General features: G+C 47.9%; 2 protein-coding genes and 1 pseudogene across 2 annotated transcripts; all 3 read right to left on the bottom strand.

The window, feature by feature from the left end:
• Positions 1 to 4,525: 4,525 nt before the first annotated feature.
• On the bottom strand, positions 4,526 to 5,453 carry LOC121462402 (annotated as a pseudogene).
• Positions 5,454 to 10,730: 5,277 nt separating this feature from the next.
• On the bottom strand, positions 10,731 to 15,076 carry LOC121462396 (40-kDa huntingtin-associated protein). Its single transcript, XM_041673959.1, has one exon. It carries the CDS (start codon positions 15,061 to 15,063, stop codon positions 13,933 to 13,935), a length of 1,131 nt encoding a protein of 376 aa, XP_041529893.1. The 5' UTR covers positions 15,064 to 15,076; the 3' UTR covers positions 10,731 to 13,932.
• Positions 15,077 to 19,669: 4,593 nt separating this feature from the next.
• Positions 19,670 to 25,593, bottom strand: Got1l1 (glutamic-oxaloacetic transaminase 1 like 1). Its single transcript, XM_041673995.1, has 9 exons — positions 25,479 to 25,593; positions 23,433 to 23,614; positions 22,962 to 23,073; positions 22,639 to 22,748; positions 22,350 to 22,442; positions 22,105 to 22,255; positions 21,177 to 21,342; positions 20,081 to 20,223; positions 19,670 to 19,851 (listed from the first exon to the last, which is right to left on the bottom strand). The coding sequence occupies exons 1-9, from the start codon at positions 25,591 to 25,593 to the stop codon at positions 19,709 to 19,711; spliced, it is 1,215 nt and encodes a 404-aa protein (XP_041529929.1). The 3' UTR covers positions 19,670 to 19,708.
• Between the last annotated feature and the right edge of the window lie 944 nt (positions 25,594 to 26,537).

Below are 26,537 nucleotides of genomic sequence, written 5' to 3'. Positions count from 1 at the left end.
AAGGTATTAGCCACAACCACTCAGAGCTGGTTGGGTTTTTTTTGTTTTTTTGTTTTTTTTTTGTTGTTGTTGTTGTTGGGGTTTTTTTTGTCGACTTGACAAAAACCTAGATATATCTGGGACAAGGGACTCTTCATTGAGAAAATGCCTCCATCAGATTGGCCTGTAGGCATGTCTGTGAAGCATTTTCTTGATTAATGATTGACGTGAGAGGTCCAGCCCATAGAGATGGTGCCAGCCCTGGGCAGGCAGGCCTGGGTTGTTTGAGCAAGCCAGTAAACAGCACTCCTCCATGTCCTCTGCTTCAGTGCCTGCCTTGAAGCCCTGGCCTGACTTCCCTTGGTGATTATCTATAAGCTGTAAAATGGAAATAAATCCCCCAGTTGTTTTTATCACAGCAATTGAAAGCTAACTATGATGCGGAAGAAACCAGAGTCTCTCCGGCTGACTCACTGAGGGATGAGGAAGTGCAGGTCTCCCATATCAGGGTCTCTTTCCATCGCCCTGCGTGGCTTAGTGGTAGAGCCCTTGACTGCTATCCATGAAGTACTGCACAGTACTACCAACAAGAAGAAACACCCCCCCCAAAAAAATTTTTTTTGAAATAAAAAACTGGCAGAAGCCGATAGAGATAATGCCCATAGGTCTTTTTTGTAAGCTTCATGCTATTGCCTTTATTTAACAAGGCTATCATAGATTACATGAAGGTATTGTCAAGACCTCTCAGAGAAAGCTTTAGACCCCTCTATAATGCCAAGGCCATAAGACAAATGTGCCCCCTCTTCCACCCGTTACACACAAAGACTTCCCCGTATCTCCTATTTCCTACTCTGTCTCTTGGCACTTTGATGGAACACTGTTTTATTCTATTGTACACAGGAAACAGGCATCTCACCGCTGCAGCACAGTTTCTGGCTAGCTAGGTCTTTCTTCCAGTTTCTTCTGAGTAGAAAACGGCTAAGTAGAAGAGATATAAATGATTCTCAAACCCGCATCCAGCCATTAAATCTCTGCAACTGCCACAGCATTATCCTGTACAAACACTTTTTTAATTCGGCGTTTATTTATTTATTCTTTTTTTTTAAACATTTTTATGGTTTATTTAACTTTATTTTATGTGCATTGGTGTGAAGTGTCAGATCCCCTGGAACTGATCTTCAGACAGTTGTGAGCTGCCATGTGGGTGCTGGGAATTGAACCCGGGTCCTCTGGAAGAGCAGTCTGTGCTCTTAACCACTGAGCCATCTCTCCAGCCCTATTTATTTATTCTTATTATAAAAGTAAAGTGGGGGGGCTGGAGAGATGGCTCAGTGGTTAAGAGCATTGCCTGCTCTTCCAAAGGTCCTGAGTTCAATTCCCGGCAACCACATGGTGGCTCACAACCATCTGTAATGACGTCTGATGCCCTCTTCTGGCCTGCAGACATACACACAGACAGAATATTGTGAACATAATAATAAATAAATATTTTTTAAAAAAAAGTAAAGTGGGGTATATATCAGGAATAGAACACTGGGCCTCAGAGGAGTGCGTATTCTTTATCTCTAGCTGCAAGCCCCACTTGGATCTTCTAGAGCCATTTGTGGCATAAGAGGGAAGGCAGAAGTTTTTCAGACCAAACCCCTTGAGTTGTCCCATCAAAAGCCACCCCTTCGGGGCTTGTTCCCTTTCCAGCCTCTTCTACATCGGCCACTAGCATTTATTCTTGCATGCGCTGGGAGCCCTGGGCATAGTCCTCTGCATGGCAGAGCTGGCCAAGGGTCAGGTGTGGATTGTCTTACCTCCTGTTGACTCCTCTTCTCTTTGGATGCCACTGTACGTGTAGGCATATGTTAACCCTTAACCCGAGGATAACCCTCATCCGAATAGTCCTTCACATGAGTCCACTTTGGGGAAATCCTTCCCTCTTACCTCTGCTAGGAAGTATACCTCTTCTGATATGTACGCTATTCCTGGAATGACGTTCTCTCAAACACCCCCACTTCACGTGGCAGCAAGCTCTCATCAGTTAAAGTTGGCGACACTAAAGTCTTCTAGAACAATCAAGATAGCTGGAGAAGAATTCCTCCTTACACGAGGGAGAAGGGTATAGATCAGGGAAGGGGTAGAGACTTGCCTTCTTTACGTGCAAACTCTTCCTTCCCCAACACACAGGGCGGAGGGTGGAGCATGGGAGTGAAGTGGAGGGAGACCTCACAGACAGAAAAGGAGAAACCAGGAGAAAGAGGCTGAGATTCGAGCAATTGATTGCTGAGGTTTGGATCGGGAAGGTCTCCTGTTGTGTATTGTATCTTCAAGCTGAAGCATTCCCTCCTGGAGGGAGGTTTATGAGAGTCTGCAAGGTTCAGCAATTTGTGAGGCTCAAGAAGGTCAGAAAGCTACAAGATCCACAAGGCCCATTGCCAAGTTATTAAGGCAGTAACGGGGCTGTGGGGGAGAGGAGAGTGCTGGGGAACTCCTGGGATGAAGCTGTCCTGAGTGCAGTGGCCTTTTTGTGACCAAATTGCCTTTGAGTCATTCATTCTCTTCTAAGTGACCCCTGGCCATGCTCCCATAGGTAACACCAGTCAGCTCATTGATTCACCAAAGCTAGGTTTGGCAGTCTTTTTTTTTTTTTTTTTTTTTTGGTGCTCTATCTAAGGCTTAGTCATATAACATCCCTGCCCAAGCCTATGTGTTAACATCTTAGTCTCCAGCAGCCCAGCAGCTAGTGTGAGGTGGCATTACCTCTAAGAGGTGGGGGGTAATGGAAGATCATAGGAGGGCACATCCTGGAGGGACTGCCAGGACCCCAGCCTCTTCCGCCGTCTCTCTTTTGCATCTATCTCGTCTTGAGGGTTTTCTTTGCCTCACATCCCCACTGTGTTGAGTTACTTTACTAGCGGTTCAAAAGCCCTGGACTGACCAATGAGGAAACATCTGAAACTATCAGCCAAAATGGGCCCGTCCTCTTTTTAAGTTAATTGTCTCAGATCCTTCGTTACAGCAATGGAAAGCTGACATATGTATCTGCAAACTGGAAGCTGAAAGAGACAAGGAGTAAAATTTTGCCTAGTGGTCCTAGAATGGGTTCAGCACTACTGATGCCCTGCCTGGCTTTAGAGCGCTAATCTCCTGAATACCCGGGAGAGAATACATCGCTTTGTTTTTAAGTTACTAAGCCTGTAGTATGTTTTTATAGCAGTCAAAGGATATGAATACAAGATTTTTAGGAATAAAATGATTGGACTGGAGAGATGGATCAGAGGTTAAGAGCTCAGACTGTTTTTCCAGAGGTCTTGAGTTCAATTCCTGGCAACCACATTCGGTTCACAACCACCTGTAATGAGATCTGGTGCTTCCTTCTGTCATGCAGACATATATGCAGCAGAGTACTGTATACAAAATAAATAAAAATTTTAAAAAATGGAATAAAATGATTATACATCTTCCCATGGCTGAGTGCATACACACAGACATTTACCCACACCCAGGAATGGAATTGCTAGGTCATGCGGTAAGTATATGTTTGTCACTAAGAGCTATTGCCAAATAGTTTTCCAAAGAGGCTACGCCAATTCATACTCCCACCAATGTTTGAAAGACTCAGTTTTCCCACAGTTGTGTCCATCTTTACTATCGATATATTTTAAAGAAATGTTATCTTTCTGTGGGCTGAGCAGTGATTTCAATTTATAATTTCCAAATATCTAATGATCTTCTTTCTTTTCTTTTTCTGCCACATGGGCAAGGTCTTTGTGATATATTTGTGCATATCTTTTAGTATACCCTTCTTTTTCTATATTTTTCTATCTATGGTGACAGGAGGCCGAGGTAGGAGGAGCATGAATTTGAGGTAACCTGTGCTACATAGTAATTCAAGGCCAACCTGGGCAACGGAAGGAGATCCAACTTAAAAGAAAAGTAAGACAAGGCACTATTATACACATTATCTTCTCATGCTCTGAAGCTCCCGTTTACACTCCGGCATTGTTTGCAGAAAAGAGGCTCCTCAGTGTAACTAAATGCAACTTGAGTTATCACTGGAGGATCTCTGTGAGTTCATCCTTGGGTACATTACAACTTCCAGGACACCCAAGGCTACACATAGGGAACCTGTCTCCAAACAAAACTAATAAAACATACACACACAGGGTAACACACACACACCCATATAAATTAATGTAACTTTACAAATTGAAGAAAAAAAGAAGAGAATTTGAGAAAAAAATCCAGGTGGCTTGCTAATCTAAATGGGGAAAGGAAATCTATAAATACTTCATTGGAAAAAGAAGATATTCGTAACTTTAAGACTACAAAGAATTTTTAGACATGGTACAAAGCACTAATGAAAGAAAAGATTGATAACTCAACTTCCCAGTGCTGGGGTTAAAGACATGCCACAACATGGCCCAGCCTTTTTCTCTGACACATCCCTGCTTTTTTGGTTTGGTTTTTTGAGACAGGGTTTCTCTGTGTAGCCTTGGCTATCCTGGAACTCACTCTGTAGATCAGGCTGACATGGAGCTCAGAGATACTTCTGCCTCTGCCTCGACAGTACTGGGTTTAAAGGCCTGGGCATCTCCCGTCTTTTAATAGCTGTTCTCTCAAGGAACAGATTACCATTAGAAAGTGGACAGACTCTATGAGTTCTTTTTAGGGGTGATATTTTATTTATTCTGCTTTCATATATTTCATCCTGACTGCAGTTTCCCTCGGTCCTGTCCTCCCAGTTCTGCCTGGCGCATGCGCATCATAACGATCCTCGCTTCAGGCCCACTTCACTTCTGACAGCCGGTTCCGCGGGCCCTTACAGTTGCAAACTTCTCTGTGGTGTTGCCTGCCTTCTTTTGGGAAATCGCCAGGTTGAGAACTTCCCGTACCTCTCTAAAAGCTTGAGGAGGACATCTCTGGAGTAGCCATCTTGGGACTGATCCTCCCTCCTTACATTTCCGCTTGAGCTTTAGTTTGGGGGTTCCCCTGCCTTCAATATTTTCTCTTCTTCCCTCTCAGCCTCTGCTCTCGGTCCTGGCGGACTGGCTCCTGCACCAGCTTTTGCTGTGCCTCCAACTGATGGGAACCCTCTTCCTTTTCCTGCTCTTGTGTTGTGGCTCTGACTCTCCTCCCTTTCCTCACTCCCCTGGGCCCAGGCCTGCCGTTCCGGGGCCTCCAGGCCAAGCTTCACTTTCTTCCTTTTCTCATCAAGTCTCTGGGTCCTCTCTACTGCCTGCTCCTTGGCATGTCTCTCTTTGTCGTATGCAGCCCGGGCTGCAGCATCAGTAAGAACCTCCGAGGTCCTAGAAAGCTGGTGGAAGAGTAAGTTCCGTTGCTCTGGGGTTATCTGTGTTTTTGTCTGGGTGGCAGGACAGCGCTCTTCGCCTGTATGCCTTCTTCATCTTTTTGTCTGTTGCTTTCTCCTCAATGCCAAGCAGCTCATACAGATCCATCCGTCAGAACTCTTTAGTTACTGCCATGGTTCTAGCCTGACCAAATTTGTTTTAGTCAGGATTCTCTATTGTCACAGAATTTATGGAATCAATCTCTCTCTTTCTCTATCTCTATATAGATATATATGGATATATATATACATATGTCCATATATAGATAGATATATAGATATATATTTCCATATTTATGGAAATGTATTGAGAAGAGCTACAGGCAGTCTACCAACAGTTAGTTATGAATCAAAGTTCAAGAATCTAGGTGCTGCTCAGTCTCAGGAGGCTGGGTGCTTCAGCTGGTCTGCTGGGATCTTGAAGAAGGAGTGGATGGGCTGAGCGAGGTTCCATCATCTTCTGTGGTGTTCCAACAGAGGGTGTGGCCCAGATTAAAGGTGTGCCTTCCTGCTTTGAGGTCTGGATTAAAGGTGTGTGTGTGTGTGTCACCCAGACTCAAGGTCCAAATTAAAGTCTTCCTGCCTCAGTATCCGGATCACGCCAGATGGTGGTGGCAGCGGTGCAAAAGCCTTTAATCCCAGCAGTTGGGAGGTAGAGGATAGCGAATCTTTGTGAGTTCAAGGTCAGCCTGGTCTACAAGAGCTAGTTACTGGACAACTAGGGCTGTTACACAGAGAAACTCTGTCTCAGAAAAAAAAAAAAGATCTGGATCACAAGCATGCCTTCCATGTCTAGATTATAGTTCATTCCAGATATAGTTTACAACCAGGAATAGCCCTCACAGAACTGTTACGCTTTTGTTTGTTTGTTTGCTTTTTGAGACAGTTTCTCTAATGGCCTAGGGTATCCTGGAACTTGCTTTGTAGACCTCAAATTCTGAGATCCTCCTACCTCTGCCTCCAGAGTGCTGGGATCCTGGAAGCTGGCTCTGCCCTATGCTGGACTGTTTACCCTTTTGGTGAGGACTGAGGAAAACTGGCAGGTTGACCAACCCTGCAGCCTCTCAGGCCCAGAATCAGAGCTATGTGTGACTTGGCACGCCCCACCATCCACCCCATCTATGATCTGCCGGAGAACGTGAAGAATGTGGTCCTGCAGACCCAAAGCTGCGGGACCTCCAGAACACAGGGCGACAACCCAAGAGAAGTCAGTCACAGAGAGGGCCCAGTATTGATAGTGAAACAGAAACCAGAGACCTCCAACCAGACCAGTGACTCTGCAATGAACACTTGCAAGTAAAGATTATGTACCAAGGGATTTACTTTGTAACTCACTGGTTCACCCTGCAACTTTCACGATGAGCCTCCTAGTTTTTGCCTTTTTCTCTCTTAAATTTTGTTTTATTGAGGGGCGGTTGCATGGCGGGGGTGGAGGGCAGATATCAAGGGACAGGGAAATGAATGGGATCAAGATGTGAAAGACACATAGAATAAATAAAAAGTAATTTAATAAAAAGATGGGGTCCAGTCTATCATGGTAGTCTCTGGTTCAAGGGTGCGACGCCGAGGAGACTCTCCACCTACAGGGCAGATCAAGGTGGCATCTCTCCAGTATTCATAAAAATGTGAATAGCGCTTCATTGTTCTTGATCTCTGCTGATATACTGTCCAGTGAGTGTCCTGGAGTTTGTGGTAGCTCATGTGTGACTCAGTTTCCATCTGGAGTCCATTTTGATTTATAAGTCATTTGAGTTCAAGCTTGCCTGCTCTTCTTTTTCCAGTAACCTTGAGGGCTGTGAGAGACTTCTGATTTAGCGGAAGGGAAAGAGCATTGTGCCCATGAGAAAAGAACACTCTATCTAGTAGAAAGAATACTTCTGATGCCAAACCTCAGAAACATCAAGATAGGAAGTAAGGCTGCGTCTGAGCAGCAAGCGCACGTTGGAGAGGAGGCTGCTCACTCAAGGATAGGAATGGTCTTGTGGTTAGATACTGACTAACAATCTGTGCTGTGCTTTGTTCTGCTCTTGTATATAAGCAAGTTCTGAAATAAACTCAGGGCTGTTTGGCTGTTTTGACATGACCAAGGAGACCTCCTGATTCTATCCTGGGTCTTCTGTCTCAGCTTCTTTCATCTGACGTTCCTTTGGCCTTAAAGATTCCCTCACTCCAGGAACCCTTGCTGACTTTGTGGGAGCAGGCTCCTACAGGAGCTCTGGTCCTTTGTCTGGGTATCTTAAGCAAGTGATGTCACTGGGTGATGTCACCATGTGCCGTCTCGGGTATCATGTCCTCCTGACTATTTTTTACAATAGTGATGACTTTTTGGCTGTTAACTTGACTCCATCTGTAACTAATTAGAACACAGAAATGGAGGGCACACATGTGAGGCACTTTTAAAAATTCAGACTGCAGCTTTTCCTCCCATTCCTTTCCCCTCACCTCCCCCCCCCCCCAGTTCACTCCTCCTAGCTCCCCTTAAGGAAACAGCTGGCCTCCCAGGGGTGTCAAAGAATCGTGGCATATCAAGTTGTAGTGAAACTAGGCGCTTCGTTAGGTGTCAGTATTAGAAGGGGCAGAGCCACGGTTGTATAACAATTTCCTCCAAGATGGATTCCATCCTGCAGGGAAGCTCATTAGGCATGAAGTAAACAATACAAAATAACTCCAGGAAGTCCCTGAAACTCACCAGATTCACAAGGCCCCACTCTATCAGATTAAGCAATAAAAGCAGCAAAGAACACTCTCAGACAAACCAAGCTGCAACGAAGACTCTTGAGGCCAGGTGAGCTGCCTGATAGAGGTCTAGACCTGTGTTACCTGGGGAGGGTACTCTCCAGCCTGTTGAGCTGCCTGCAGGCTGTGCAGAGTGCTCTCAGTATCCACCCATTTGAGGGTGTTCCCTGGTAATGCAGGGGTCTTGGAACCATTTATGTTCTTGTAATTAACCCCCCACCCATGTTCATGTAAATAACTCCAACAAAACCTCTTGGTTCATCAAACTGGACTTTTTAAATTTTTTATGTATGTGAGTATTTTACTTGTGTGTGTGTGTGTGTGTGTGTGTGTGTGTGTGTGGTGTGTACCTGGGCCTGAGGAGGTCAGAAAAGGGCAGTGGATCTCTTGGAACTAGAGCTAAAGATGGTCATGAGCTGCCTTGTGGATGCTGGGAGTAAAACCCAGGTTTTCTGCAAGCACAACCAGTGAGTGCTCTTCTCTTCTAAGCCTTCTCTGTTGAGATAAGTCTGTTTTTCATTAAAATCACCTATGTACCTATACATCACGAGAAAGGAGAGAGTGTTTAAATTTCATTTTCTCACAAGACTACTGCACTCGGTGAATGGGATTAAAGTCCTTCTGGTTTAGATTTTATTTATCCCTTCTGTGTGTTAGAAGTACAGACTTGTTTTGTGTGTTCCTTGAGGTACCCATCACACTTTGCTAATTTATATATTACATAACTTTTCATTCCTCTATTACTTAATTTTTCTAATCTTATGGTTAGTTTTGGGATATTAAAATTCTTATTTGTATATGTCTCTCTGTGTGAATTGTATGTGGACATGGAGGCCAGAGAGTAAGTCCATCACATTTCTTCTCTATTGCCTTTTTGCCTATTTACATTCCCCACTGAGACAGGGTCTCTCTATGTAGCCCTGGCTGTCCTGGAACTCACTTTGTAGACCAGGGTGGCCTTGAACTCAGAGATCCACTTGCTTCTGCCTCCCAAGTGCTGGGATTAAAGGCTTGACCCACCACCGCCAGGCGCCTATTCCTTCAAGGTGAGGTCTTTTGATAAACCTGAGGCTCATATTTTCTTGGCTGACTGCCAGAAAGCCCTAGCGATTCTCCTGCCTTTGTCCTTCCAAGTGCTGGGGTCACAGGTACATGTGGGACACGTGGTTTGTTATGCAGGGCCTGGCATCTAAACTCTGCCCTCATGATATTGCAGCAAGTGCTCTTACTGCTGAGCTAGCTTTCCACTACTCCCATTTCTGCGTGTTTTCAGGGCTGCCTGTAGCTCAGGCTGGTCTGGTTGTGGAGAATGGCCTTGAACTCATGACTTCACCCCCTTCACTTCCGCTGGGGTTACTAGTGTGTGAGACCACACCCAGCTCTTCACCAGCTACTTAGACATTTTTGTTTATTTTATTTCATGTGTGTGAACATTTTGCCGACATATGTGTTTGTGCACCATGCGAGTGTCTAGTGCCTGTACAGTGCATCTATAGCTGGAGTTATAGCTGGTTGTGGGTCATCATCTGGATGCTGGGAATTGAACCTTGGTCATCTTCAGGACCGAGAAGCACTCTTAACTCTAGCCCTGCATCAGCTATTTTCGTAAAGAAGGTTCTCGTTGTGATTACTTAATTTTAAAGGCTGATATGAATATGTGTCGAGAAAAGGGTTGTTTGAATACCTCTTGGTGTCAATCTTGGTTTAAGTGCTTAGCAGCTCTGGGGTCTTCAGTAAATCCCTTATTCCCATCCTTTACTCCCTGGGGTAATCACTGCTCAGCTCTCTGCAGGAGTGGCAGTAAAATGATGTCCATGGCACTGAGTAATCGCTATGATCTATTTCATCTCTAAAATCCTTTGAAATTTAAGTCCTTGGTAAGGATGACTTTTTAATACTCAGATGCCTTTGGTTGAAATACTTCACAGAAATCGGGGAAATACTTCCATAGGTTTGGTAGTGTTATTACCTTCTACTGGGGGAGGGGAGCAGTTAAAACGGGCAGCCAACGCCAGGCGGTGGTAGTGCATGCCTTTAATCCCAGCACTGGGGAGGCAGAGGCAGGCAGATCTCTGTGAGTTCGAGGCCAGCCTGGTCTACAGAGCAAGTTCCAGGACAGCTATGGCTGTTACACAGAGAAATCCTGTCTCAAAAAAAAAAAAAAAAAAAAGGCCAGCCAAAATGGGTGTTGGAAGAAACATTTTGTTTGAAAATGGCGTGTTAGAAAGAATACTTGTCAAGGAAGGGGAACCTGCGCTCCCACAAGTAAGGGCTTCTCAGTTCTGGGAAAATGCAGATTGAAAGCAACTCCCAGAAGTTATCTCCTGGATTCCAGAGCATGCTCCGTCACACTCACACCCCACGCCCACACAGTAAATAAACTGAGGGGCTAGAGGGAGATCAGTTAAGAGCACTTGCTGCTCTTCCAGGGGAGCTGTATGATTTCCAGCACCCTCGTGGTGAAGTTCACAACCACCTGTAAATTCAACTCCAGGGAATCCAACATTAATTACATCCTGGTTACCAGGCTGTATAGGTGACCCAGTTCTCAAGTTCATAGTTACCGCTTGTCACTCCAACTGCAGGGAATCCAGTGCCCTCTTCTGGTCTCCAAGAGCACCCGCACCAACATACACAAACTCATACGTGTACACAGAAACAGATAATAAAACAAACCTTTAAATATATATAAATATGATTTCATTTTGAAATATGTCTAAGGTGGGGCTGGGGATATGTCTCAGTGGTTAAGAGCACTTGCTGCTGTTATAAAGGACTCAGCATACACTGGCAGCTCATATCCTTCTATAACCCCATATGCAGGGGATCCAATGCCCTCGTCTGGTACACACACACACACACACACACACACGTAAAAATTAAAATACAAGGAGCTGGTGAGGTAGTTCAGCAGGTAAGCATGTTTGCTGCCAAGCCCAAAGACCTGAGTTCAGTCCCCAGGACCCACACGATGGAGAGATTTGTGGTGTCAGAACGAAACCAACTCTTGCCAGCTGTCCCTGTGCTTCTGCACAAAGGGCTTTAAAAGTAATAACTCCTTTTAACAAATATAAAACTATCCAAGACAGTGTTTTACTACAGAGTTCCAAGTTCTTCTGTTCTTTTTTTTTTTTAATGGCAGTTTTGGGGATGAAATCCAGGGCCTTCCTAAGCCTCTCTCCAGCCCAAATTCAGCTTCTTTCTTTTCTCTTCCCCCCCCCTCTCATTTTTTTGAGACAGGGTTTCTCTGTGTAGCCCTGGATGTCCTGAAATTCACTCTGCAGACCAGGTTGGCCTGGAACTCAGAGATCCTCCTATCTCTGCCTCCCAAGTGCTGGATTCAAATTTGGCTGCTAGGTTCAAATTTTGCTTTCTGAGGAAAGCTGGCAAACCCAGTACCATGAGGAGCTGGCAGAACAACTGAAGGCCTTGTGTGCAGAGCTACTGAGGGCAGAGCAAGCATTGGGATGCCTCTGAATTTCTTCATGGCTCCAGAAAGACTTCAGGTGGCCTCCACCCAGGGCTTTGGCAGAACAGCATTCCGGAGGCACTTGGAAGTGAATCCATGCAGCGAGCACGAGCACACACGCACGTATACACACACACTCTCTCTCATGATCTGCCTTCTTTCCTGGAACCACCGAGGAGCTCCCAAAAACTTAAATAGGAAGAAAAGTCTTATGTCTTGTGGGGATCCACAGATGTGAGCCTGTTCCACCTTGATTGGAGGTCAGCGAGTTTGAGTTTATTTTTGCTCTTTCAAAGTTGTTGACAACGGGTGTGGCTACAAACAGGAGATCCTGACCTAGGGTGTGGTTAATTAGTCTTTGGGGTGTAGAGATGGATCCACTCCACTTGGGCTTTATAAAGGTCAGAAAATTCAAGTCTATCCCTTACATCACATTAATGAAGTCTGTTGCCTCCCCCCTCCCCTTTTGGAATGAAGTATATAAGCATGTGGAAAATAAAGAGTTCAGGATTCAGTGCTCACTGAATGTCCCTCCCGATGCTATTCCGTGTTCCTTTTGCTTAATAATTCTAATCCTCACGCTCCTACCCTAGAAAGTATGAGTTATATTGAGGCTGGTCTTCAACAATGTCCCAAACCGTATTTGGCTGTGGTCATGAAGGTGGTTACTAGGCTATAGGTGACCAATTCCCAAGTTCAAAGTTTCAGGTTTCTTGTCAGTGCCCAAGTTTGCTAAACATCGCCACCTGCTGTCCCAAAAACTGATAACCAGAAAACCTCACAGATGCTGAGACTCAAAAAAGGCATTGACAAGCCAGTGGGCCCTGGTAACCCCTCTCCAAGAAAACTCACCAGAGAGCTCTCTGTTCGTTCTGCCAGCTGGACCACAGTGATTGTCCCATCTATTTACTACTGACGAAACAGCCCACAGACGGTCATCCTGCCACTGAGTCCTGTTGGGACTGACCCTAAAGATCTGGAAGACTTATTGCCCAGGAACTCCCCCCTTTCACCCATGCCCTTTCTCTTTGAAATACGGCCTTCTGCAGCCTCAACCTTTGTGTGCAGAGTTTCTGATCCTTTGAACCACTGAGTGCTGGGACTGCAGGTATGTGTCCCTACACCTGTTTTGTTGTCATTTGTTTTGTTTTTCTGGTTGCTAGGAATGGTGCCTGCTGGGCAAGCATTGTGCCAAATACATCCCAATACCAGGCCCGGGAACTTTTATAAAGGTTATGGTAAACTCTGAGCTGGCTGTGTAGCCTGATTATCTAAGTTTGATGTCCAGGCCTCATGCAGTGGAAGGAGAGAAGCGACTCTGGCAAGTGGTCCGCTGACTTTCAGGCAGGCACCATGGCATGAGTGTGTGCATGTGCGTGTGCACACACACACTACCCATAAATAAATAAATACATAAATAAATAGCGTATATTTTTCGAGATAGGGTCTCACTATGTAGCCAAAGTTGTAAACCGCAAGGCTGTGCATGCTAGCACACGGCTGCATTCCCAGGCCTCTGGAGGTGTGAGCAGTAGGATCTTGAGTTTGAGGTCGGCCTGGATACACAGTGAATTCCGACACAGCCTAAGTCACACGGTAAGACGCTGTCTCGAAGCAAAAGGTGTTTTGGTGAAAATACACATGAAATTTACTTTGTTTTTGAGACAGGGTCTCCCTATGTAGTTCAGGCTTGCTTGGAACTCCTTATGTAGATCAGGCTAGCCTCACAGTAAAGGTACTCCTTGTGCCTCTCCAGTGCTAGGATTAAAGGCAAATAATAACATACCCAGCCACATTCGGATCTTAGGCGTGCGGTTTGGTAGGGACATACAATCAGTCCATTTTGGTTGTGTGATATTTTGTTTGTGTTCTGACAAGATCAGAGGGTGGAGCTAGCCACTAGTAAGTGGTGGCACAGGCCTTTAATCCCAGCACTGTGGAGATGGGACCTCAGCCCTTTCCAACTGAGGACCGAGAAAGGAAGGAAGCAACTGGCGGCTGCTCCTGGTTCTCTGATCTTCTAGGTCTTTACCCCATATCAGACTCTTGTTTTTGTTGTTGTTTTAACACCTGTCCTCCCATGTTTATTGTCACTATACTTAGAACAACCAGGAAAATGAATCAACACAGTATCCAGCAACTGACCAGCACATAAAGAAAGCAGATTGTTACACAGTGCAGTCTCGTGCAGCCTTAAGGATGGGATGAATTTACCTCGTTTGAGGCAGTATGCATGGACCTGGTAGGCACTAATTTATGTAACAAGCTAGGCAAGCACAGCTAAAACTACCACGGTGGCAACAGAATCGAGAAAAACACAGAAGCAAGATCACAAGATCTTCCATCACCTGTCCCCAAAGATGAAACAAGTTGGTACCAGGAGGAAAGGTTGCTTGGTTCAGGTGACTTTTCAGACCCCCTGGCCCGAGGGAGAGATGGCTTCCTGCAGAACAAGGTGAAGGAGGTGGTTCTGCTCAGCAGTCAGCAGCGGCCACATCTCCACCTGCAGCTTCTTGATGCCTTCTATGTCCTTTTCGTGGGCAGCCATGACCAGGGACTGCAAAAGCAGAAACAGTTCCTCGGGAAGGTGGCCGCTGCTATCCTGGCCGTGGCTGTCAAAAGCCTCCCAGGAGTACTTCTCCAGGGTCTGGGCATGCTCGGGCAGCAGCTTGGCGGGCGGTGGTTGCAGGAGCAGCAGCAGCAGCACGCGGGACACCTCGCACCTGACAAGGATGTCTGCGAAGGCACCCAGTGTGCGGGGAGAGGGCGCAGCAGAGCCTGGGGCTTGGTCCGGGAGCAGCGGGAGGGGCAGGGTCGGGGCCGAGCCAGGTCTCGGCTGGGGTCCCGACGGGGGCGGTTGGGGCCCAGGAGGCTCGGGGTGCTGCACCGGGTGGCCGCCATGCTCCCGTGCCAGACGTTGCATGCGTGTAAAGAGCGCCAGGGCGCCGGTGTAGTCGCGCGCCAGCAGCTGGCAGGAGGCGGCGTCGCCGAGCGCCTGCAGCGCGGCCAGCGGCATCAGGGGCAGGTGCAGCTGGGCAGCGCGCTGAAAGTGACCGGCGGCGGCGGCCGGCTGGCCCAGGGCGCGAAGGGCGGCAGCCAGCTCGAGGCACAGGGCGGCGGCGGCGGCCGGCTGGCCCAGCTCGAGGTGAAGGCGCACGGCGGAGCCCAGGGCGCTGGCGGCCGCCTGCAGAGGCTCGCCACAGGCGTCCGGACAGCCGAGGCGCTGGCGGGCTTCGCACTCTTGCCGCAGGAAGAGTCGGGCGGCCTCGGTGAGGGCCAGCGTTTCCCCGGGCCCGTGGAAGAGCGCCTGGTGGCAGCGCGCCACGGCCAGCTGGCACCAAGCGGCGTAGGGCAGGCACTCCTGGGCGCGCAGCTCACGGGCCAGCTGCGCGAACTGCTCCCCGGCCTCGGCCACGTTCGGCTTCCGCAGGAATCGCTTCTTGAGCTTGTGGGACACCTGCCGATAGCGGGCCAAGAAGTCCCCGGCCTCGGAGCCGGGCCACGCGCCGCCACCCAGGGAGGATGCGGAGCCCGCCGCCATGTTAGCAGGCTGGCCGCGCCTCCTGACTTCCGGTTAGGGTGCGCAGACGAACGCAGCCGCAGCTACGTCCAGGCAAGCGCTGTGTCCTCACTGGGATCACGTATCAGCTCCCAGAATCTCGGTTTTTTATTAAGATTGCTTAGATTAACGCTTCGCTTTTTGTCACAGTCCTAGAAGCATTTCAGGGCACACTTCTCTTGCCTCCTGTCGCGTATCCCCTGCCAGGTCTACCCTGCCAGCAGGGCTTCCCTAACGAGGGTTTACTGAAACCGGGAAGCTGCAGTTTCTCCACTGCCTGAGGGCGGGCGTTCAAACTGTGGTTGAATGCTCGCTGTTTTCACCTCTTTTCAGGCAGAAGGGGTCGTAGAGGCTTGCTTTCCCGCTGCTGGGACTCTGGGGTGACGGCCTGGGGAGGTACTGAAGGTGGCTGCTGTTCTGCCAGCGTCCCTCAGATGCTGAGGAGATGGCAGATGGGGCTCACGGGGTCCACGAGCTCCTGCCGTTGCACATGTATTTTATGTGCAAGTGAGAACATGTGGTTTTTCTAGGGACATGGGTGTAGTGATATTTGAACTGTATTTTTAATAAATAAAGACTACCTGAAGATCTGAGAATAAAACAGTCCAACTGGTTTAGCTTTTCAGACCTGATTATGGTAACATACACCTTTAATCCCAGTAGCCACAATGACATGCCCCTTTAATCTCAGTAGCCATAATGACACACACCTTTAATCCCAGTAGCCACACTAGTTGCCATAGAAACTGGGCGGTGCATGTCTTTAATGACAGAGGTGCATGGCTTTAATCCTAGCCCTAGAGAGGACTATAAAAGGGGAGGAAACAATTCTTTTTTCTTTCGTTTTTTTTTTTCCAAGATAAAGTTTCTCTGTGTGGCTTTGAACCTGTCCTGGAACTCACTATGTAGACCAGACTGGCCTTGAACTCACAGAGATCACCTGCCTCTGCCTCCTGAGTGCTGGGATTAAAGACCTGTGCCACCACTACCTAACTGAAGAAACAGTTTTCAGTCACACAGTCTCTTGAGATTCCAGGAAGCAGGATTGCCATTTTCAGACTGAAGTCGAGGTAAGAGCCAGTGGCTGGCTGTTTTGCTTTTTGGATCTTCAGGTTGAACCCTAATTTCTGACCCTGAGTTTTTATTAATCGTGATGCACATAGACCGTTACCTTAGGCCAGAAAGGCTAAGGGCCACCAGATACACACCTGGGGCTTTCATTTATCTCGCACTCCTATCTGGAAGAATCCGGGGCTATGAGTGAAATGTCCTTCGGTACCACTGCCCTGTGTGGTTGTGGACTGAATGAGGACATCTGAGAGGACAAAGACATCACAAAAGTGAAACTGGAGAGAAGAGTGAGGAAGATGGAAGTGGTGTGGCAGAAGGATTACAATCTGCAGACACACTGGCAGGAGTGTGGTGCACACCCAAAGTCCTAGCTCCTGGCAAGCTGAGGGAGGGAGGTTGTAAGCTCAAGGTTAGCCTGGCTGGGTAGCAAGGACCTATTTCACAAAAATAAAAACAACCAGATTTGCAGACATTCGTTGGAAGTGGGATAAACAAGGCCACTCAACTGTCATTTTTAAATCATCCCGGCCCTGGGGGTTCCTTACAGTCCTTCCTGGAGACTTTAGTGATGCTGGAACTTTCTAGAAGACTCCTGCTAGCTCATCAAGTACTGGTCATGAGTAAGACTGCGTGTGAGTGATCTGATGAGCTCGCCAGCCCTCACCAGGCGTATAAAAGAGTATTGGCCTCATTTCACATAGGAAAAACCTCGTAGAGAGAACAGGTAACTCCTCCAACAGACCAAGACGGAACACAGATTTGAACCCAGGACTATCTCACTCCTGAGCATGCTTTCCAAATCACCAGACCTTCATTTTTAACAAAAGTTGTAAGACAATGAAGAAAAGCTTACTTTCTTTCATTATACAATCCTCCACCTAGGAGTCACATTTTCACTGGAGGAACACAAGAAAGCGGCTGGGCTGCTGATGCCTCAAACCATTATTCTCCAAATTACAAAGACGCAAACACACACAGACACACAAGCACATACAGAGACACACACAGACATGTAGACACACAGACACATACACATATACAAGAACACATACACAGACATAGGCACAGACACACAAGATATAGACACACACATACATAGACACACACACACACACACAAACACACACACAAACACACACACACACACACCCCACTCACGCAGGGTTTCCTATCCCTGAATGGCCTTGGACCTTGAACTTTTGATTCTCCCATTCCACCTGCCAGCTGCTGAGACTTCAGGCATGCAGCTACCACATCCTCATGACATTCTGGTGCATGCTAAGCAAGCATTCTACCATCAGAGCTGCATCTCCCACCTTCCAAGCTCCTCCTAGGCGTAGGATTGTATTGAGCGAAGAGCACAAACCCATCTGGCCGTATTGCCTGTATCAGTCAGGGTTCTCAAGAGGAAAAGAATTGGTTGAATATATTACAAAGGGGATTTATTAGAACTGTTAACGTGGTATGGGCTAGGGAGCCCAATAATGGCTGCCTGCACACTGGAGAAGTCAAGAGCCCTGGAAGCTGCAGACTGGATCCCTCAGCAGTTCCAATCTGGTACTGGAAGCCTGGAGAATTCCTGGAGAGTCATTGGTCTTCAGTCCACCTTGGAAGGCCAAAGAAGCTGGATTTCTTTGTTAGTGAAGGATGGTAGCAGCAGCAAGGTAGATGCAGTCACCGGTAAGGAGAACAGTCAGCAGGCAAAGTAACATTGCCCCCCCCCCAAGATTTCATTATATCTGGGCTGCCATCAGAAAGTGCTGCCCATGCTGGGGACTGGGGTGGGGGATCAGAGGAAGTGGGGGCAGGATCTTCTCTATCCAGTTAATCCTTTCAGAAAGTATCTTCACAGAATAGAGCCAGTCAAACTGACAGCCAAGGTCAACTATAGGACTACCAGAGACCTTTAGGAGGCTTGAGAATTTATAAACAGGCCAGACAGAGAGCAAAAATCTGCACTGTTAGCCAGCTAGGACTCTGGAGAGAGGGAAAGAGAGGCCTTGTTGGGGGGGGGGTTACTAAGTATGCTGTGTGGAGCAAACTCATTTCTCTGTGGCCTGGGTCAGATTTGGAGGACTCCGGGATGCGTTGGCCTTATCTGGAAGAGAGGACCAGACAGATCTCAGGCTGCTGGTAGAGGGCCACCACCTCTCATTGCTTGGCATCTACTTGTCTCGTATGAGGCAGTACCTGGGGGCGGCAGGGGAGACAGGTGCTGTTGGGCAGAGGTAACGGGAGGGCTAAAGTTATGATTTAAGTTTTGGGGTGGGGAAATGTAAGGGCCAAAGTAAAGTTTAGATGACTGTACTTAGAGATCTATAAAACAAAAGTGTCTTTAACCTGTAAGCCCCACTTGCCCAAGGACGGGTAACTTCCTAGAACGCTGGGGGCTGTTGTTCACGTAAGAAAACAACCCACACTTTTTAGTGCGCCTGCAAACAAGTTTGGTTGCCTCAACTACACAGGATGTGCTGGATTCCCTACCTGGAAGGTGACTTTTCTGTAGCCACTAGGTGTGACTGCCCCTGAAGTTTAAGTGATAGGCAATTCATTTCTTAGTTCTAAAGTTTCCTCGGGCAGGTGATGGGTTTCTTAGTTCTAGGAAATGCTGTGGAGTCCTGTCCACTCCCATTCTGCTGTTTAAATTCTGTTCAGCCCGATGGGATTCAGCTCTTCACCAATTAAACGCCCCCAAATCAGTAGGGATCTTTTTTTTTCCCTTTCTTTTTCTTTTTCTTTTTTTCGAGACAGGGTTTCTCTGTGGCTTTGGAGCCTGTCCTGGAACTAGCTCTATAGACCAGGCTGGTCTCGAACTCACAAAGATCCGCCTGCCTCTGCCTCCCGAGTGCTGGGATTAAAGGCGTGCGCCACCACCGCCTGGCCAGTAGGGATCTTTTAATCCCACTGGGCAAGAATAAGACCACTACCACAATTTTTGAGTCAACTTTGAAGCAAGCTGTGCTAAATTACTGGCCAGGATGATAGACACTGGCTAGGTCCATACCCAGGATTCCCGGAAAATGGCCACGAATTACATTAGTCTGGTGCCTATAAAGACAAACCCCACAAGGCCCGTACTTCCCACCTTCATCCAATGGCGGGGCACCACTCTTCCTGACGTGCAATGAGAAAACCAACCTCATCATCTGCCCTCATTATAAGCCCTTTGTAAGATACACCAGATGAATGTATACAACTGCACTCAGTTGAAAGAGTGTACACACGTGCACACGTGTGTGTGTCCCACAAACACACCTCTTAAAACGTACCAACTTCTATTCACTTTGTTACTCGTCACATGGCTACAAACTGAACCATGTCCTACGAGGGTAACTGTTCTTGCACCCCCCGCCCCCAATCTCCTGGAACTGGAATCCAGGGCTCCATGTATGCTTAGCATGTGTGGCGCTGAAGCCCCTCCCCGCCCAGGCCAGCACATGCTTCATAAATAAACAAAAAGGTAAAGCATAGTAATGCATAATTAATTCAGTACTTTATTTTCAAAGGCTACCTAAATTTCCATTTCAATCGGGACGTCTTTGAGAAGACAGCCCCCTCAGCCCTCGGTGAGCACCACTGCCTCGTGGATGCTCTGCGTGATGTAGTCTATGTTCCTGGCGTTGATGCAGGTGAAGTTGATACGGCTGCTCCTGGGGATGTAGATGTGCTTCTTCTTGGTCAAGAACTCCACCTGCGGGTCTGTGACAGGCACAGGACTCAGACTTCCTCTCAATCCCAGGCAGAAGTATAGGATAAGAAGTGTCATTTGTGGGGATCCCATAAAGTTCTCTGCAGCAGCCCTGCTTGTCCAGGAGTGGGAGGAAAGCCCAGAGCAAGGTTGGAGACTGATCATCCAGTCAGGGCTGCTCTGTGTTAAGACACAGGTCTGAGGTCAGGCAGGGGAGGGTCACCCCGTTCTGGAACTTACAGTTGAGCCCTAGATAACCGTGGGTCCCACTCTGTTTGGTGATGTGATTCCAGCACCCAGGGGTCCCCAGGAGTCGGAGCTTCTCCTTCACCTTCTCCTTGACCAACATGATGTTCTCCACGACACCTTTCAGACTGTATTTCCTGCCAAGGAAAGAAGCAAGAAATGGGGCCGAGAGGTCTCCTTGTTGTCCAACATGTCTTCCCCCCTTCCTCCATGCCAGGGAGCACGTGGCTGGAACCTGAGCTCTGTGGCACCTGTGGTCAAAGGAGGTCCGATTCTGCTGTTGTCTGGGTCTTAAACATCTCCCAAAGGCTTGTGTGTGTTAAAGGCCGTGTCACTGTTGGTTGTGGGAGGATGTTAGCTCATTGAGGGGTGGATGTCTCTTTCTTTACATCTGTTTGCCTTCTGGACATCATAAAGTGAACGTTTGTTACCCCAAACTGTACCATCGTGCATTGCCTCACCATAGGATCAAGGGGTGCTGTCAACTGAACTTCCTAAACCGAAAGTGAACACAAAACCTTGCTTTTTGCTGGGGAGAAACCCAGGCCCCAGATTAATTTAAGTAAGCGAAGTAGACTGCCAGATTTTGCCATCTTATTTTTAGTGTGTGTGTGTGTGTGTGTGTGTGTGTGTGTGTGTGTAGGTCTAGGTTCTTTTGGGAATCATCAGGTCTTGAGGTCATCAGTCTTGGCAGGAAGTATCTTTACCTGCTGAACAATGTAGCAGGCTCAGATCAGATTCTCTCTCTCTCTCTCTCTCTCTCTCTCTCTCTCTCTCTCTCTCTCTTTCTCTCTCCTGCGCTTGTGTACAAAACAACGGGTTTCAACTCAATGCAATCTTGAAGTGTTTAGATAACTAACTCACTGGCTTATCTCCAAAACAGGTGACATTGTCCACTCCTACAAGGCAGCGCCACCCTTGGCGTAGCTAGAGCCGCACACAGAGGGCCTCAGTGAAATCTGATGAACGTGTGCACGAATGAGTGGGATAAGAGACCACAACGTAGAAAAAGGACCCAAGCGAATCCCGTGAACCGTCAGTCTGTAGGAGCCCTAGCACCCTCCCATGCCCAGACCCTCCCACCCCGTACCATTCTCCAAACAGAGCAGGGTTGCAGAGGATGGACGTGATTATCCGGGCGCCCGTGGCGGGAGGGTTTCCCCATAGGGCCCCAACGTAGTCCATCAGCTGGGAGAGGACACACAGCAGATCCTGGTTGCTGAGGGCCGCCACGACTAGAATCCCCACTCCTTCATCTGCAGCGTGAACAAGACAGCCTCACCCTCGCGGTCGGAACCTCACCTACCCCTCTCCCTCCCACCTTGTAGGGGGAAGGGCTAAACTGTGGCGTCACCGGCTCAGCCCAGCCGGACTAGCGCTTGGCCCTAGAAGCCCCAGCCTCTTTTTTTTTTTTTTTTTTTTTTTTTTTTTTTTTTTTTTTTTTTTTTGCAGAAAGAGTATCCATAAGCAAGAGTGTGCAAGGAGAGAGCTCGAGAGATTTGCTCAGTACCTCCTCCTCAGCTTCCAGCCAAGGAGGCAGAGGCCTGAGAGGGTGAAATTTTAACTAGATAGAACAGGTGCGGGTGTCTTGGGTAATCTGGGTTTAGTGACAGAGCCCAACTTCTAGCTCACGGGTGCTCTTTTCTGCCCGCACTATGATTTTTCTGGAGTACTAGGCTCCTTCCAGGGGATAAGTGATATCAAAAACATCTATCCTTTGGAGGAGTGGTAGGGGAAGGCAGTAGGGAAAATATGAGTAAGTACAGTGTCTGGTGTGTGTATGTGTGTGTTTGAGGGAGAGAGACAGAGACAGAGACACAGAGACAGAGGAGAGACAGAGAGACAGAGGAGAGACAGACAGAAATACAGAGACAGAGACACACACAGAGAGAACATTATTAAAAACTCATTTTGTAAGCTCATACACACACACACACACCAAAAACACTTGTGCAATGGATATGGCAACAACTTTGTTTCCCATTTCTCTTCTCCTTGTCCTTCTGCCCATATCATACCATAAATGCCAAAATTCTTGGACAGAGACTGGCTGCAGAAGAACTCAAACCCCAGAGACACAAAGTACTGTAAGAGCCTGGTGTCTTCTTCCAGGTCGCCGGTGGACAGACCCTGGCAGGGAATGTCGAAGAACGGGAAGAGGTGCTTGCTCTGAAAGAGAAAAGAGAAACCGAAAGCATGAGGCTGCAGCTGGGGGGACAGCAGAGGTGAGAGGAGGGGTCATGTGGCCGGGAGCTGGGCCCACCTTAATGATGGACATCAGCTTTGTCCACTGATTTTGTGTGAGCCTGCAGTCAATGATGTTCCCAATCACAAGGATACTATCAGCTGGGATATGCTGTAGGAAGACACTGTCTTGTCAAGGCACCACCTCTAACGGTACAGAGGTGACACCTGGCGGTTAGAGGGGAAATACTCTCGAAGGTTTGTTCTCACCAGAAAACCAGGCCAATCCAAGCTCAGCAAGGGCCTCGGGCGAGGGGCCACAAACCAGGTTGATAGAGGGAGAAGATTCTGAGTGGGGACCCCTTTACCTCCATCACGTCGAAGAATAAGATGGGGTCTGAGCACAGCTCCTTGGGGTTCCAGATGGAGTATTCATAGACTGTAAAACCCATGTCCTGGAAGATGAGTCCGTACTGTTCTGTGGGAACACAGACCCCCTACCAGCTGGGGTCCGTGGAAATGGAGAGGCAGAGGCAGAGATGCCAGAGAGCAGGGTGAGGGTTACTGACTGACGGGAGGACAATAACAGGAAAAGGATGGGCATAGCTTGGCACAGCCACTATTTTTCTCCTGCCGAAAAGTGAGGGCAAGAGTGGAGATTACACACAAGGCGGGAATTGGCAACACTCACCCTTTTGGCACGAGACGATACAGACGTTTTTCAAATTCTTACGCCAGGTCCTGAGAAACTGGGCCCCAAGCTGGAAGGCCCCACTGTCACCAACAGTGTGCACACCCCCTACCTGTCAGCAAGCGATACACGAAAGGCACGTTTTACAGGAGCAGCGGCAACCCCAGCGCGTCTCAGACTCAGACTTTAATTCTCTTTGGTGCTGGGGTTGATCTGAGGGCCTTATACACACTGAACATTCCAGTCTTCTTCCTTGTCTTCTTTTACATTAAAACGATCTATTTACAGGTTTTAAATCAGCAACATGAGTTGGTGCAACTGAGTGTCTGAATGAGGATTTAGGTTCGGATCCCAGCTCTGCTTCCCCATGTAAAAGCTATGGATGTTCGGAGTCTGGGGGGGGGGGACCGCCTTTGTCAAGGCCCCCGTGGTGCCATGCAGCCCTGGGTCTGTCTCCTCTCGGTGTCTCACCCTTTTCTCAGCAATGGCTTGGCTGTGCTTTCCAAAGAGGAGTTCCAAGGCGGCTTGGATGAATGATTTCATGCCCAGCAGGGGCAGGTACTCATAGTTCAGAGAGGGGTCCCGGGCGATCTTCAGGCGAGTCTTGTGTACCACAAGGGAAACCCAGGGATGGCCTTCATCGGTCATGCAGACTGTGGAGAAACTTCAAAGGGAGTTCTGGATGCCCGACCTCGGGGTCTCCGGGGCTGGGCTTGGCAGAAGCTCATGAACCACAAGTCTGGCTTGTGCTTTGAAAAGTACCCATGAAAGGTTAAGCTTAACCCTCCCCTCCATTCCTCCCTGCCTCGCTGCCTTTCTGGCTTCTTTACTTTTATAAAACAGTGTGCTGTTAGTGATTGTGTTTTAAAAAAAACCACCACCACTACCACCAAGAACCTCAGCAAAGTCAGGCCTGATGGTCCATACTTGTCACCCCAGCATTGAGGAGGGGAGGCAGGAGGATCATTTTGAGGCCAGCCTTGTCTATAGTGTGTTTCAGGCCAGCCTGAGCAAGATACCTGTCTCAAAAACAAAAACCACAAGCAAAACAGAACGCAACAAAGGCAGCTGAAACCTATGCATTTTAAAGGTTACATACAAAATTAATTAGACATTCAAGAAGTTAAACAAAAGATATGCCCTGGCTTTCATGATGGCGAGGCCTGATTTCATATTAAGAAGGGGCTCACTGTGTCTGACTTTCTCCCTTTCTTTCTTTTTTTTCTTTTTCTTTTTTTAAATATTTATTTATTATGTATACAATATTCTGTCTGTGTGTATGTCTGCAGGCCAGAAGAGGGCACCAGACCTCATTACAGATGGTTGTGAGCCACCATGTGGTTGCTAGGAATTGAACTCAGGACCTTTGGAAGAGCAGGCAATGCTCTTAACCACTGAGCCATCTCTCCAGCCCCCTGACTTTCTCCCTTTCTGTGTCTGTCTCTTTTTCTATGTCTGTCTGTTTGTCTGCTTTCCTTGTCCTCTCCCTCTCTCTAGTTTTTTGTTTTTCAAGACAGGGTTTCTCTGTGGCTTTGGAGCCTGTCCTGGAACTAGCTCTGTAGACCAAGCTGGTCTCGAACTCAGAGATCCGCCTGCCTCTGCCTCCCGAGTGCTGGGATTAAAGGGGTGCGGCACCATCGCCCGGCTCTCTAGTATCAGGCCTTACAGGCTGCCTTGAACTTGCTTTGTAACTGAAAATGACCTTGAATGTCTGATCTTACACCCCTCAGGTGCTGGGATTACAGGTGTGTGCCACACCTGGTTTATTTGCTAGGGATTGACAGAAGGGCTTTAGGCATGCTAGGCAAGCACCCCCCTCCCCCAAGTCTTAATTTTTGGTTTCAAGGAGAGCCCTGGGAGGGGAGATAGTTCAGTGGTTAAGAGCACATATTAGCCCTTGAAGGGAACTCAAGTTCAGTTCTCAGCTCTTACATCAGGTAGCTCATCACCCCCTGTAAAGCCATCTCTGGGGTTCAATGCCACCTTGTACATGTTCGCTCATGTACACGTGCACATGTATGTACGCACACACACATTCTCTCTCTCATACACCCACATATAGTTAAAAAATTAAAACAAACAAACAAACAAACGAAAACCAACCAAAGAATTAGAGGAAAGCAAAGTGTGGTGGTGCCTCCAGGACTTGGGGGGTGGAGGCAGGAAGAGACTCTGCTCAGGGTCTTTCTCAGCTGTTTGTGAGTTCAAGGCCAGCCTGATTTACGAGGGGCCAAAAACAAACAAATGAGAGACGGAGGTTACAGTAGCAACTAAAGAAAAGGTGGGAGGAGAAAGAAGATGGCTCCTCCCAAATTCCCAGAAGTCCCCAGCAAAGGGCCCAGGGTATGGGGTGACTTGGAACCCTCACTGCTCTTCTATGCTCTGGGCAGTTCCGTTAATAAACTAAAACCCTTCCCAGCTGCGGAGGCATGGGCTATTCTTCATTCCTCCACCGGGGGGCGCTGCCCGCTGACAGGCAGTCAAAATATGCAGAAAACTGAAATGACTGGCTCCTACCTCTGTAGGCCAGAAACATCTTGCTAGAATAATTGTCTTGCTTGTAGATCTTTAGTAAGCTGCCTTCCAGCTTCTGGGCTGGGGGTATGTCCCTAAACACAGAAAGACTAGTCATAGTTGAGCATTTACGAAACCAACAACTGTGACCCTTCTGCAGGTGTCTTCTTCCCAGAACCTTAGCAGCTCTGATGCAGACACTGCTCTGACAATGGGTTGTCAAAGAAACAGAACCTTAGGACTCTCAGTCTCCGTGGTGGCAAGTTCAGGGGTCACAGGAACATTCCATGGTACTGGAGGAGAGTCCTCTGGGAGAGTAGGCAATGGGGAGAAGTGATAAAGGACGTGGGATTCCCAGGCACTTTCCCCCATCTAACTTACTGCCTTCTATAGCCCCAAGCCATCCAACTAAAAATAACAAGTCAGTCTCTAAAAAGCAGGACAAGCCTGGCAAGCCATCAAGCTAGGTAGGGCTCCCCCAACAGAAGCAAACATCCCATGGCACACAATAGTGCCAACCAAGGGATGTATTTGCGGCTTCCATTCTGCAAGGAGTTGGGTAAGCACTCAAATCACACTATGATGTGAGCGTAGAAAATCCAATTTTCTTTTCGGTGCTGGGCATTGAACTCAGGGCTTGAAACACATTCTTCAGAGACCTGGAGATTTAAAAGCAGTAAAAAGGGTGTTCTGGTTTCTGTAAGTGTTGCAGCTCGGATGGAAAGGTATCTTGGCAGACAAGGAAAACCCCGAAGTTATTTTAAGTGTAGTAACTTACAGCCCTGCTGCAGGGAAAGGAAGAGGGTTTCCACACAGGACGGTTTCCCCAGCAAAGTGTTTGAGCTCTGCTCAGGACCCCTGGAGTGTAACAACTCTGCCCCACGAAGGGAAAGTTTCCCCAGCAAAAGTGTTACAGACAGTTCTGCTCCTCTCTGGCTCTGGCCAAAGTGGTTATAGCCGGCCTCTGCTTGGCAAAAATGTCACACTGCACAACAAACCTCACTCAAGAGATTTATTAGGAAGGAAGAATCCAGGGGGTGGCTGTCTCCAGTGTGAGCAGCA

This window comes from Microtus oregoni, unplaced genomic scaffold, assembly GCF_018167655.1.
Source record: "Microtus oregoni isolate MIOR12 unplaced genomic scaffold, Mior012 000024F_ref0000369, whole genome shotgun sequence".
Lineage (NCBI taxonomy): Eukaryota > Metazoa > Chordata > Mammalia > Rodentia > Cricetidae > Microtus > Microtus oregoni.
The sequence above is the reverse complement of the archived record's forward strand: the minus strand, read 5'-3'. Positions and strand labels throughout refer to the sequence as shown.

What these genes read in the sequence shown, in the direction of transcription:
- LOC121462396 (XM_041673959.1), bottom strand. Translation starts at nt 15,063, where the DNA reads ATGGCGGCGGGCTCCGCATCCTCCCTGGGTGGCGGCGCGTGGCCCGGC.
- Got1l1 (XM_041673995.1), bottom strand. Translation starts at nt 25,593, where the DNA reads ATGACTAGTCTTTCTGTGTTTAGGGACATACCCCCAGCCCAGAAGCTG. An exon ending in CAAGAATTTTGGCATTTATG is followed by an intron (nt 21,343 to 22,104) that starts GTATGATATGGG and finishes TTCACGCTGCAG; the next exon opens with ATGAAGGAGTGGGGATTCTA. An exon ending in CCTGCTCTGTTTGGAGAATG is followed by an intron (nt 20,224 to 21,176) that starts GTACGGGGTGGG and finishes TTTCCTTGGCAG; the next exon opens with GAAATACAGTCTGAAAGGTG.